The sequence below is a fragment of the Colletotrichum orchidophilum genome (assembly GCF_001831195.1).
Source record: "Colletotrichum orchidophilum strain IMI 309357 chromosome Unknown Scaffold_160.1, whole genome shotgun sequence".
NCBI classification, from domain to species: domain Eukaryota; kingdom Fungi; phylum Ascomycota; class Sordariomycetes; order Glomerellales; family Glomerellaceae; genus Colletotrichum; species Colletotrichum orchidophilum.
The window spans coordinates 55,382-68,485 of NW_019173116.1; the positions used below are offsets into that span (position 1 = coordinate 55,382).

Consider the following 13,104-nt stretch of genomic DNA (forward strand, 5'->3'; position numbering starts at 1 on the left):
GGGTATGAGGACTGCATCGTTGGCGGGCACACCAACAGCCCCAAAGAATTCGTTCGCCCACAGCTGTCGGTTTATCTGTACCATCCCGCGATTCGGAAAATACTCAGTACAAGCTTTTGGGAAGGACGCATATATCATAGTACTTGAGCAACTACTGCGCTCTGCAGCGCTGGGTGATGTACAGGGCGCAACATGCATAATAAGCATTTTCAGTTTTCCCAACTCGTTACGTACGAAGGCGATCGCGGCTCATGCAACTTCAATTCCGCGGCGAAGGCTTCCGAAATTGTAGACGTGGCAGTCTCCAAGGTCTCATGCCTACGGCGGGTGCGGGCTGACATCCCTCCTCTTTACGCCATTTTTGAAGCTGCCATTGAAAAACCGTCCTGTCAGACAGAAGCCCCTCACCGATCGATGACTGTCCGATGACTTTCAGTGCCACCTCCCCTCAGCAGTCTTGCGCGACTTATACGCCACATACCTTACATGAGATCACCTCCCATTGCGGCAAGCCTATCCATACTTTGATGTCATCAGAACGGAATTTTGCAGTGGACATGCAGAACTCCTACGTGGCATGATGCACGAGGTGCCATGTAGGAGGCCGGACATTGGCAGCATGTGAACCAAGTTCCTCAAATCGCGACGAGTGAAGCACCAACCTGCCAACGTTTTTCGCCCGTCGAGAATCTGTTCACAAGCCTTATTTTCACAGTTGTCGCTGCAGCAATAGATACCTTCCGCTGCCGCCACCTTCTTTAACCACCGAGATAGTAACAGCCTAGGTGTTTGTTGAGCGGTTTTATTCGATTGATGGTGTGATATCTCCTACTTTCCTCAAGTACTTTTGATGCAAGTGACATTAGTTCACATATCGCCTCACATTAATTTCTCCGCCTCCGCAGAGCGCAACAGCTATACGTGAGTGCGTGTCTTTTGCTTATGCTAGAAGTTCTTAAGATATCGTGACTGAGGTTTAATGGCGCGATCATCTTCTTCGACGGTAGAACCCCCAACCGAAAGGGAGTACAGATGCTGCGAGAACTGAAAAAAAGAATTTGAAGTGCTGGTCGTACCGTTTGATATCCTGCATGCGTCCTGCAAAGGCGGTGAAAGGTGCTCGACCTCTCGTTGCATCTATGGCAGGACTTACTGCATTAGAGGCCTATCTCCAGCTTCAGGGCTTTCCATGGTGACGGATGAATTGCCTTCTGCAAGCAGGGAGACCAATACTGGGTGTGGTTGGTTTCACAGGCTTGGTTCCATCACGTTGCGTGCATATGCCCGTAGTTGGTCGTTCCCCATGGATGCGCCTCATTCAATCCGTGTTCAAACATGAGGCTTTTTTGATCGGTGCCGATTTGCGGTGAGATTTACAAATTATGCCTCTGGAACGACGCGTTACTAAGAAATGAGGCGTCTGCAGTTGACTATTGACGACTCAATTGACCAACCCTTTGCTATGCACATCAAATTTCCTGGATTTCTCTGGTCAAGCCCCCGAGAGTTTACAAAAAGGAGAAATAGACGCCCTGGAAAGTCCAGCATCGTTCGGAACACGCATGCACTCCCCCGTTTCTTTTTCATAAGCAATAGCCTATGTAATGGCCATTGACTTAACATCAAGCACGAGGCCTTTAATTTTCTCACTCGAGCTATCGTGACGCGACCAGAAACGCCCCTCAAACCTCTCAAAATCCGGACCATCCGTCTAGACGCACTTTGGAGCAATCAATTGGACGACATCGTAGACGAAGTGCCGTCTCCGAGATTGCAAGACAGATTTGTTTCCAGGACAAGGACTCTCTAGTCGCAGATATTTGGCCAGACCAACTAGTTACACCTACCACGAAGGAGACATGGAGACATTTTGGAGCAGGCAAGTGTTCTCGAAAGAGGTATCGGAGGAACTGGAATCAGTATACAAAGATGTTTTCGTCCATGGGCTTGAACCGGAAATCAATGGAGTGAGACAGCGATTCGGCTTGGAGTCCCCATTGCACGACGAGAGATTACCCACATTGATCTACTTGAAAACATGGGAACAAGGCGACCGGGCACAAATTCGACAAGAGTACATACCTTTAATGGGGAATGTCTCCGATCCCGAGGTTTGGGACATTCACGAAAGGGCACCTAAATGGCCACCGTGTGCTCCTCAATCTGTTCGGAACGACCCTGGTCATTTCAATGAGGATTGGGGGTTCTATCCAGGCGCACGCTTGGTTTTGACTGAGCTTGCTTGCCACGAACGGCAACCACAGCGGGTGTTCTGGAAATTTCGAGTGAGGGATGGCTCCCTTCGCCAAGATTGGTCAGAAATTGCAGTACCACAGGTCAAAATTTCTGGCAGAGTCTGGTAAAAAAAAGGTTCTTTCATTACTGAAACTTATGGTAATGCTAATCATCAAGTATCATAGGCTGATAACCCCGCAAGAGCCGGTCATCACCGAGTCTTTGGAAGCCCTGATATTGGTTCACGTAGTATCTGGGAAATATGAGCACACCAAGCACTTGGCGAGATGCGGGTTTGCTTTTCTCAGAAAATATGCGGGAAGGTGGCCGAACCAGCCATGGAGCCGCTGGTGCCGCATGGAGGAACGCTGCGTGAGGAATGACTGTTCTTCAAATTGCTGTTTGAAGAGGTGCTGTGTTGCCGGATGCTGCGAAAAACAGTGTTGCTCGGAGCAATGTTGCTTCAAAGACTGTCGCTTGGAGAAGAACGAAGCCCATATCCAGTTTCACGTCCGCTATCCCTCAAACTCCCAAACTCTCATCACCCAATTGGATCTCCCAGTCCGTAGCGAAGGACAGGCAATATGTCGCGAGAAGATTTCCCTTCAAAGGCAGCCGCCAACGGGCTCCCTGGAAAAGCATCTTGTCGAAGAAAGAGTCTCGATATCTTTAACAACTTCCCTAAGACTTGACAACCCACTTTTCAACCTCGTCACACTTGCCGACTCGCCGCACTTCTTGGGGGAGCACCTGAGCGGAGACCAACTCTGGAATCGATGCGCAGCAGATGTGTGCGACGCACTCAAAGGAGTCGCAGTGTTCCAGTCGTTGCTCGACCACCTTCTCCAGCAGTGGTTTGACGGGTGGACCTCGTCTCTGAATGAACTTTCATGGGCAGTATGAGATTTACGTCAAGGCCGGGAATCGTAGCCCTCGCTGATCATCAGTCACAGATGGAAACACGCTCAGATGAAGATGGCGACCGAGACATGATATTACGGTCTTGGAAAAGTTCTCTGAAGTCTTCGTTGGAAGATCTTTGCAGCTTGAGGACTGATGCAAACAATAGCTTTGTCGACGTGGACGGGTCAGACTTGTTGATGCGTAATTGGGATGACTTGGTTAGAGATCACCGTGCATTTGCAGAGCATCTCCTATGCCGGATCGAACGCCTGCGCTCAGACATGAAGATACGACGGAGGCATCGTGGAGACGACGAAGACCTCATCAGCAATGGGGGGATTTATTCTTAGTTACGAATAATATTACTCACGTGGCTCTAGTTGAGAACCATCGCATCTTTAATAGTCATGGTGATAATTGGTTTGTGAATGCTGATGATGATATTCGATATTGCAGAGTGGGCTGAGTTGGGATGAAATTGTGAAGACTGTCGTGCAATCTCTAGCTGGTAAGGTGTGCAACCCTGTTATCGACCATGATGCTGAAATTCTTGAATCTTTAAGAATCAGAAGAGGAGCGACTTGGGAGGTCGAGGTGAAGCAGAGAAGGACGAGGCCGGGAGGCAGGGGCAAAGTCCGGTCCTGTAGCGTGGGACACGGGACGGGGCGGGGCTCTTGCCAAGTGGGTCATGGTGCGGAGAACATGGAAGGACGGGGGGCTTCTCCACTAGCCCACTACGGTTGTCCAAACTGGGAAGGATGAGTCGCGGTGCGTGTGCCCAGCTGGGATGGGAATAAAAGAGTTCCGCGGAATGTATGGCACGTCCACGTACGAATAGCTTTAATGCCGACATGCTGGACGCATTAATACAGACAAAAAGGTGTACAATTTTATGAAAGACACAGAGTTTGGCTTGGTTCTGTAACTTGGTAGAGGATTGCTTAGGACAGGTCGGCAAGGAGAATAGAATAGTGCTACATCCAGCACGTCCTCTCCTTTCAAAGATCCACACATCACGTCGAAATCAACAAAAAACATACAACACCAGGTATTCGCTGGTCGTCACCGACCCAACTACTAATCCGGCCCTCATTAGCTTGTCTATGGGAGAGCGGACGGGATCCCGAATTTTCCAATGGGTATGGTCGTATGTGAAAGATGCAGCTTCAGAACCGGACTCTGATGGACTGGACATTGCGTGTTGGAGATTGGGACGCAGGACCGTCAAAGAACAAGAACCTACTTTCTATAAGGTGAGATGAATCATCGAGGTAGCACAGCTGTTTGCGATTAATTTCCTGGGTAATCCTTTCAAACTCGCCAGCTTGAAGACTGCAACAATACGAGTTGTTTCCAGCCCGATGTGACAAGCACCCGTGCATAGATAGCTAGCACTTTTCTACCCCAGAGATGATCTCTGCTCCATATTACTATTGAAAACTATGAGCCTTGAATTGTGGAGGATCTAATCTTGGCCGTGGGTGTGCCCACTACATAGTTAATATACAGCTACCTATGCATACCCAAATCCCGAGGTAGGGTATTCCACGGCAGTTATATCAGTAAAGATTCCCTGTGTCTATAAGTACTTTTCACCATAGGAAATACTCAACATGCAACTCTTGACGCACAATTAAGCGGGCAGTGGGGATTCTCTTCCACGTCATGTTCCGAAGATGCTTGTTTCTCGCGGCCAGCGCCACATTCTTTCGACCCAACTTGAGCCAAATACTGCCCCCCGGCCCTTCAACTTGCAACGGCTCTAAACGCGCTACCTCTGATCCTCTAGCAACTGCTGACAGTCTGGAGTAGCTTAAGATGAGGCTCCCGCGACAGCTCAAGACTACGTGTCTCAGTTGGACACGGTCTAGAAGATCGGTCTTGCCGCAGGAGGTTACGCCAGTCCCAAACTTCCATGCGTTGACACGATCGGATCTATTGGGGGGCTGGAGGAGAACAACTTGTGCTACTCGGGTGGGCTAAGCACGTATTATCTTTCAGAAGATGACAGTGTCTTCCTTGCTGGGATCTCGACAGCAGCCACTTGGCACAAGCAGTGTTCGACAGCGACGAGCTGGCGGATGGTCGCTCCAGAACAAACCGCGTCAATACTGTTGTCATCATCCGCGGACCTGGCGTAGTGGTAATCCCTTGGGCGGCCACTTTCACGGCTCATTATTCAGGAGAGCAGACGGGGAGCACCATCGTTGACGTGCTTGGGCCGCTGTCAAGCCGCCAGGACATGTTCCCTATCATATCCCGTAGAACTCATCAGAATACGGTCCGCCCATGGTCAATCGTAGCCAACCGAGATGCCTGGCACTCCCTCCTTGAAGAGGGACATATGATTGACTAGCCACACTTGGTTACGAGGGACATCGAGCCCCAGGAGGAGTTCGGCTTCGGACGATCCTACACAGAATTTGAGATGGGTGGCACTCTACGGATCCAGCATGAACCGAAAGCTCTCGTCGTTGTATCCTTTTACGCCGCTATTCTGCATAGACCTCGGCGTTTCTGGGCATTCCGAGGTTCTCGCTCTTCTATAGTCCACTTGCTATCCAATAGTGTCTGGTCGTTCTGGCAAGAAGTCTTGACTTGATCAATACAGGCTTTAACCAAAAGCTGGATTTGCTGGCCATTTTCCATGGATACCCTGGTTTGGGAGTCCGCGGGACTACGCTGCTATACTATGTAGTCATTCAGGAGGCCTGTCTCGCTGCCGTATAGCCGTGACACTGTCCTATGGGGACCCCTTTTAACCAGAGATCCCGGGATCGCTCTCATATATCTGTCTCGCCCAGCCGATCAAGCTGGCCCAAGCTCCGTCCCCACTCATGTCTGACTTCGTCCGATGGCGGTAATGCGAGTCGTTCGGGAGAGAGATTATGCATACAGGCACACCCAACACATTACGAGCCGCGGACCTTGAGCAAAATGACCTTATTGTGTGACTTGCTTGTTATAAGTTTTACTATCCCAAGTTGACAACTTGACCATAAACCTCGAGGTACGTTGTCTATCTCAGGGCTACAAGAAATAAGTGTATGTGGCTTCAAGGATGCACGGGAAGATCATATCCCAGTGTGCTCAGGGCCGCCCCAATGGAAATGACTCGGATTGACTGGCGTGTCGACCATGTTCATCCTGTTTATACACCGATCGGTTCCCAACCCATTCCAACAGCAGGAGGAAATCCGAGGTGGAACTAAGCGTCTTGAAGGAGGTTGAGCTAAGCCACTTCGATGCTTAGAGATTCGTCCCAAGTGGACATGGAACTGTTGCTCTCCCCCGTAAGGGGGGCAGCTCGCCCGCAGCGGCCAGCATTCCTCATCCGAGATAAAGTTCGCGGCACTTGCCTGAGCCATGACTCGAGGGTCCCGGGGACGGTATCAAGATGGATATCCGGATGATGGGAAAGCGACGAGTTGATGCTTTCCAAACGCCCTTTGTTGACTGACTGGCCAGATTTAAGATTGGAATTACTTTCAACCTAATGCACCTTTGGCTCAACCCCGACGTTAGCACCACGCCGAGCCTGTCCGTTCCCCAGATTGTCATGTCGTGAATTGAGTCAGTAGGGCCAAGTTTGAACTATATCAAACGCGACGGAAGAGGCAGGGGCAAGAGTGTTCGTTCGATCTCGGCACGAAATTTGACAGCGATCGCAACGATTTGCGCGGCTAATTATGGCACACAATTGAGTTCCGGCTGCTGAAACCTCTGCTTCGCAAAGCAAAGGAGGTCCCGGTTCTAATTCCAACGCGATTCAATATTGGCAGGGAAAGCTGAGCACAACCGCAACGGGTAATGCGGCAAACCACCTCCAACCGAACGACCGACCGGAACCACACCATACGAACAAACGCAAAAGAGTCACGCTCTTCTCATGGGTCTATAACACGATAATATAGTCAGCTTCAAGCTGCGCGAAATAGTTGCCGACGAGGCTCGTTTCAAGTTCCCTTCTGTGCTGCCATCGGCGGTGCCGTTTGCTGGAAACAGGACCCCGACCAACAATGCCGCTTGCGCTGCTGGAGATCGTGGGACGCGGATAATACTTAAACATAACGATGGCCCAGCCTCGTTCTGCTTTTGACCATCACCCACATCAATCATTTCATCACGTCGTCCTGGTAGACTAAAGTCACTCACTCTTAAACAGTACTACGTTCACTCTTACAAAACCGAAGTACATTGCCAAAAAACATCTCCCGCAGTCCTTCAAAATGAAGTTCACAACCATTCTTGCCACCATCGCCACAGCAGCTCTCTCAGTGTAAGTGCGGCCACCTCCCTCTCCACATACTACACATTTCCATACGCCACACCAGATCAAAACCATCCAGCCTGAAAACTCAAGACTGACATCCCCTCGCCTGCACCAGCAAAGCAGCAGACCGCGTGCAATGCGCCGGCACAATCAGCACGGGGACCGACAAAGGACGATACGAGCCCAGCGGCGCCCTCACCGCCAACCTCACCGAGGCCGCCTGCAAAGACGGCGACATTGACGCCGCTCTCAAGGGGAACCAAAAGTGCTGCATCTCCAATGAAAAGAACAAGTTTGGGACGGATTGTCTCGCCGCCGCTTTTCCTCAACCGTTCAATCACACGGACTTTAAGCCTACGTTCCAGCCCTGCTGAAGCCCTGCTGAGCGCATCTGGGATGGTGGTTGGGAGAAGGTTTTGTTTTTTTAGCGGAGCGAACTGGCCTTTTATAGATGTAGACCCAAGCAGTGAATCAACTGTCATTTCTTTAAGCAACAACCCCACCCCACCCCCCGTGGGTACGCGAGATTTGTGTTGACTTCGAGTTGGGATACAGAGATCGATGACACAAGGGGGTAGCAGATCGCAGGCCCCCCACGACGAACATTTTCCCTGGAAAGTTGAGACCACACAAATTGAACCCACTTACTTCTAAACACTCCTGTCCCAAGGTAACTCTCATGACTTGTTGTACCCCCGTGTTGGAATTCCTTTACATGTACAAGCAAAGAAGGACCTACTCACAGACAGGAGGGCCATAGTGTGGCTTCGTCACTCTTCTCATGTACTTTTAACTGTATTTTGTTCCTTATCCATTTTCAACAGGTCCGTCTACGAGCCTGTCCCTGCCGGTATATCTTGGTCCAAGCCCTTCCAACATCTGACTTTGCCGACCTGTAAAGCAAATGATGACTTTACATACAGCCACTTCTCGATATCAGCCCGGTATCTCGCATCACATCCATTCAATCAAAGATACCGAACTTCCTGCGCAGGGACTTCCAACGGACCGCCCATACCCAACCTCGATTGACTTCCCACCCTGTATGTTGCTACATTTGAAGTACCACAAAAAGCGACCTGTCCATAGCTAGCCGCAAAACTCGAGTTTTGATCAAAGACTATAGGGTAAGCGAAGCTTTCTTAAACCACTCTTCTCCAGCCGCGGTCTTGCCTATCAGCAGAACGTTTGCAGTGCCCGTGAGATGCGACAGTGCCGTGAAAGAGACTAGTAAAGCGGATGGAACTGTGCCACCCATATTGCGGAAAACTGTCTCAGACAAGGTTTGACTTGCCGGGCTCGAGCTCAGAGCCAGTACGCCACATCCGCACAAGAATTGGAATGAAAAATCAACGCCACCCCTACCGAACCCAATCCAAAGTCATACAAAAATCCCCTTCAAGCAGGCTTCTTTCTGCCAAGAAGACTCCTTGGATAAGATTGAGCATCCAAGGAGCTTGTTCAAGGCAGAATGGCCGATCCGTGTGCTCAAATAGTCCAAGTGGCCCGGTTGTCCAGGCATTTTTTTGATATACAATGTTAGTCGCCGCTTCGTGTTCTGGTTGTATATCCAGATCGGTCAGCAACGTCAACGTAAACGTAAACAATTGGCGGCTTCGTTTTGCGCCGTGCTTTGAAATGGGTTCCCTAGCCAGGAACCCGTCGTAACGTCATTTAGAAACTTTTGGCTTTTCCCACAAAAGCGTCGGGGTATTTTTGGTTGTCGCTTCCATGTATCGTGATCTTTCTCGCTCTTCGGCATCCGGCCCCTTTTTGGCTTCCGTCGGGCTTTCTCCTTCTTCATCGATGTATCCTTAGCAACTTAGACTAGTCGCCGGCGACCTTGAACTTTCCCTTCTCGTCGAATAAACCGGAGCCCAACATCGTCTCTTTTTGTCCAGCATGATGTGCATTCTCAAAAGCCTCGTGCAGACATCCTACTCGCAGGGAATCACAGACTTCTCGGCTCTAGCTCGCATGTGAGTGGCATGAGTCTCCAGGCATCGGGCCATCAGGTGAGTGACTATCAAGGGTTAGCAGGGCTGCGCCCATTGTGCGGTAGCGAGCGACGCTTACCTGGCCACACGGCGGCTTGGTCAAGCATGTAAGCCGTGACTCTGAGGATCTTGGCCGCGTAGCCTGCGTGGTCGTCCATCTGCATCCTAGTATCAACGCCTGCAACGTTGCCCTGAACAAGCTCGAAATTCATCTTCATCTCTGCAGAAGCCAGCACCTCCTCAACCTTTCCCAGTAGCTTGACGTCTTCCTCTTCCAGCAGCATGATCGCCGGAACTTGCGATAGGTCAACATCATCTTGACCAAGAATTCCCAGGTATCGGCCGACTCGATCTTGCAAAGTTGCCACCCATTCGGCCAAGACTTGAGCACAATCAAACGCGCACATGGCAGACTGCAATGGCAGTTCTCGGCTAGAGAAGTCGGCAAATGTGACACCCAACTTGTCGGACATGGCCAGAGAGTCCGCCGCGTAAAAGGCGGCTTTACGGAGATGCTTCTCCCTGCGAGAGGTGGATCGACTTGGTGCAGTCTGAGCCTGAGACGGGAACTTGACAGCAGAAAATTCTGGAGATGACGACGACTGGGTTGCCGGGGACTCAATGAAAACAGAGCTCGAAACCGAATTGTCGGAATGATCGGTGCCTGTCGATTCCGGGTTGGAGGCGGGCGAATGCTCTGCGTGCTGGACAATCTCGCTGCCTCGTGAGAGTTCGTCGGCCATGGCATCCCAATCGCGTTGCCAAAACTTCTCCTTGGAGCGGGCTAGGTTCACAAAAAGCCGCACATAGGCCAAGTCGAGAAGCGGAATGGCGTCGGCAGACAACGGCCCAAGCCCAAAGGGATTCGGTCTCTCGAGACTGTGGTTCGGGTTGCTTGCCCAGGCTGCTTGCCAGGCTTTCAGAGCGGGCTCGATGTGGCGATGCATCTTTTCGGTTTCCTCATTGGTCCATACCTTGTTGTGGTGGCGTTGGCGCGTCTCCCAGATGTAATTGTGCAGTGCATTGATCAAGATGAGACAGCCAAACGTTGACGGTTTGAGATCGCTCTTGAGATCATTCATGCTTCCCTGCCCGAATGCCTGCTGTCCGTTCTGGAAGGCAAGCTGCTTCTGTTGCTTTTCATTAGACCTGAGCAGGTCGCCCAGAGCTTCGTGAAAGGTCATCCGGTTGTGGTTTGCGGCGCGGATACCACCCTTGGCAGCGAACGCCGTAGCGCTCTCGGCAGCAAAGAAGTCCTCATCGCAGGGCAAATCGAGCAGGATCTCCGAGTTGGTCAGTGCTGGAGTGTGGTTGTATGCCGCAACCAAGAGGCTCGAGAGGATGAAGACGACGTACAGAGTACGCTTGCGTTCCTCCATAATCTTCCATTGGAGCCACTCTGCTTGCTCCTCGGAGTCCGACTTAAGGCCGCTCCACGTATTGTCATGCATATGGGTATCATGAGCCTCGGTGGAATCCACGCGAATGGGGCGGAGCAGGTCGGCAGCCTGGGCCAGGCTGACGAGAGCAGCACAGTGGGTGGAGGCGATGTCGCTAGCCGTCTTGTCTCCGCAGTTGTGGCCGTAGACGACATTCAAAAGCATGGCTTGCACCAACCATACCGGGGTGTGAACAGAGGGTTCCTGGCTGTGAGACGTCGGTTCAGATGCCGGAGCTCTCCGCAAGTCGGCTTTTCTCACGTCGGCTTTCCGCCTTTCCTCAAGGTACAGTTGTATCATTTTCTTGGCCATCTCGAAAAGTTCCCGAGATTGGACGTGGTCCATTTCGTACAAGGCTCCAATGGCAGACATGGAAAGAATGAGACACCCGCTCCCCCCCACAGTGTTGGATCGGTTGGCAGCGGTGGGTGGCATCTCAAAAGTCAAAGTGGGAATGTGCAAGAACGGCAGATGAGGGTGGAAGTAACGAAGGTAAGCGCCAACATATCGTTGTAAGTCTTGAGTGCTAGGTAAATTCTTTACATGGTCTGGAACACTGTTGGCCGTGTTCTGAAAGCCCGGCGACATTGGCGAGCTTGGAGTCGCAAATGAGTATCTCCGTCCACCAAAGGGAGAGCACTGCGAAAGAGCACCAACAATGGCACCTCGGGTCGTTTCCGTAATGGTGGAGACGGGCGACACACCGTGGTTACCGCCGTTCAAGGACGAAGGCGTCTCTGGCCCTCCGTTGAAGTTGAGCGCTTGGTTGAGGTTTTGCGTGTTGAGTCCGGAAACCATCGACGGACTAAGGGAGCTAAGAGAGGGAGGCGGCGTCGAGAAATAGGCATCGTTCATTTTCTGCGCAGCAGGTTGTGGTGAGACGGGTGCTCCGTTTAAGAGATCTGGGAAGACCGAACCATTTAGATCCATGGCAAACGGGTTCGGGACCTGGGGAGGACCCATAACGGCCGGTTGCCACATTGAACTTGTGCCTGCGGGGGCAGGGTGATGATTGGAGCCGTCCACCATCACGTCGCTAATGCCACTTTGGCTGGTGGTGCTAATTGCCGAGGGACTCGAGCCGTCTACGGCATTGTCGGCGCCCTGAAATGACATCTGGTGCTCGAAGCCGGTCAGCCAGTCGAAGCTGTCGTCCAATTGCGTCGTCGACATATCGCCCGCCAGGCCGTGGGGAAACGGCGAAGCTTGGTCCATGGCCATGGATTGCGGCGAATCATTGTAGTGGAGAGCGTTAGGGTTGATGGTGGAGCCCGGGCCGAACAGCAGACCCTCGAAGTCAAAGTCGGGGTTGAAAACGGCCATGGGAGGCGCGGTCCGCAAGCCGCTGAAGTCCATATTGTTGATGCCGTGAGTCTCGAGCTTGGGCAGACCGTGGGACATGCCTCTGTGACCCATCGCGGCTGACATGCCGCCAAAGTCCATGTTGTGCACGGGTAACCCCGCGAGACTGGGGTGACGGCTGTGTGTGCCGGGAGGCATGCCCCGCGCTACCTGAGCGTTGGCCGCGGCAATCATCTGCATCGCATTGCCGTCGACATGGCTGATGGTGTTTGCCCTAGGTCGCATGGAAGCGGCGGCGGCGGCGTTCGCAGCGGCGGCTGCATTGGGGCCGGCGACGCTGTTCTTACGAGCCCGTGCCCCAGGTGCAGCGCTGCTGGCGCTCTCACGACGATTGCGAGGACGGGACGAGGGTGTCGTGGTCTGATGAAGCTTCTGCTGGTGTCTCAGCAGCAGATCGCGACGGGCAAAGCATCTTGTGCACTCGGGACACTCGAAGGGCTTCTCCTTAGTGTGGGAACGCTCGTGGCGTTTCAGATGCTCCAATCGGGCGAAAGAGCGCTGACAAGTCGCGCACACATGGGGGCGGGGCTTATCGGTCTTGGGAGGAGGGAAATTGGCAGGCGTCTTCGTGTTGACGGTGATGGTAGAAGCTACTGAAAAAAGATTGCAACAAAATGTCAGCTCGAGTTGTGTCCATTCAAACAAAGGGTCGATTGCATTGCATTCCTCAGAAAGCCATGGGCGGCGGGTGGTGGGATTGAATGGCGGGACATGCGGGTGGGAACAGGAGGGGCAGTTTTTGGAGGGGTGGGCAAGGTGAGGTGCAACTCATACCACTGTCTTCGGTGGTTGGGGCAGCGCTGCTGGCGGCAGCGGCGGCCGGGGTTGAGGCGGGAGTAGTCATGTTTGTGTTCTTTTCGACCTTGGCCTCGCTGTCGTTCATAGCCATTGTCTG

General features: G+C 52.2%; 2 protein-coding genes across 2 annotated transcripts; one reads left to right on the forward strand and one right to left on the reverse strand.

Moving 5' to 3' along the window:
- Positions 1-7,367: 7,367 nt before the first annotated feature.
- CORC01_12646 (uncharacterized protein) lies at positions 7,368-7,785 on the forward strand (the record flags this gene model as incomplete). The annotated part of the gene is made up of 2 exons (XM_022624265.1): positions 7,368-7,417; positions 7,527-7,785. 2 exons carry the CDS (start codon positions 7,368-7,370, stop codon positions 7,783-7,785), a joined length of 309 nt encoding a protein of 102 aa, XP_022469236.1.
- A 1,563-nt stretch (positions 7,786-9,348) lies between these two features.
- CORC01_12647 (uncharacterized protein) lies at positions 9,349-13,098 on the reverse strand (the record flags this gene model as incomplete). The annotated part of the gene is made up of 3 exons (XM_022624266.1): positions 9,349-9,434; positions 9,488-12,799; positions 12,984-13,098. 3 exons carry the CDS (start codon positions 13,096-13,098, stop codon positions 9,349-9,351), a joined length of 3,513 nt encoding a protein of 1,170 aa, XP_022469237.1.
- Between the last annotated feature and the right edge of the window lie 6 nt (positions 13,099-13,104).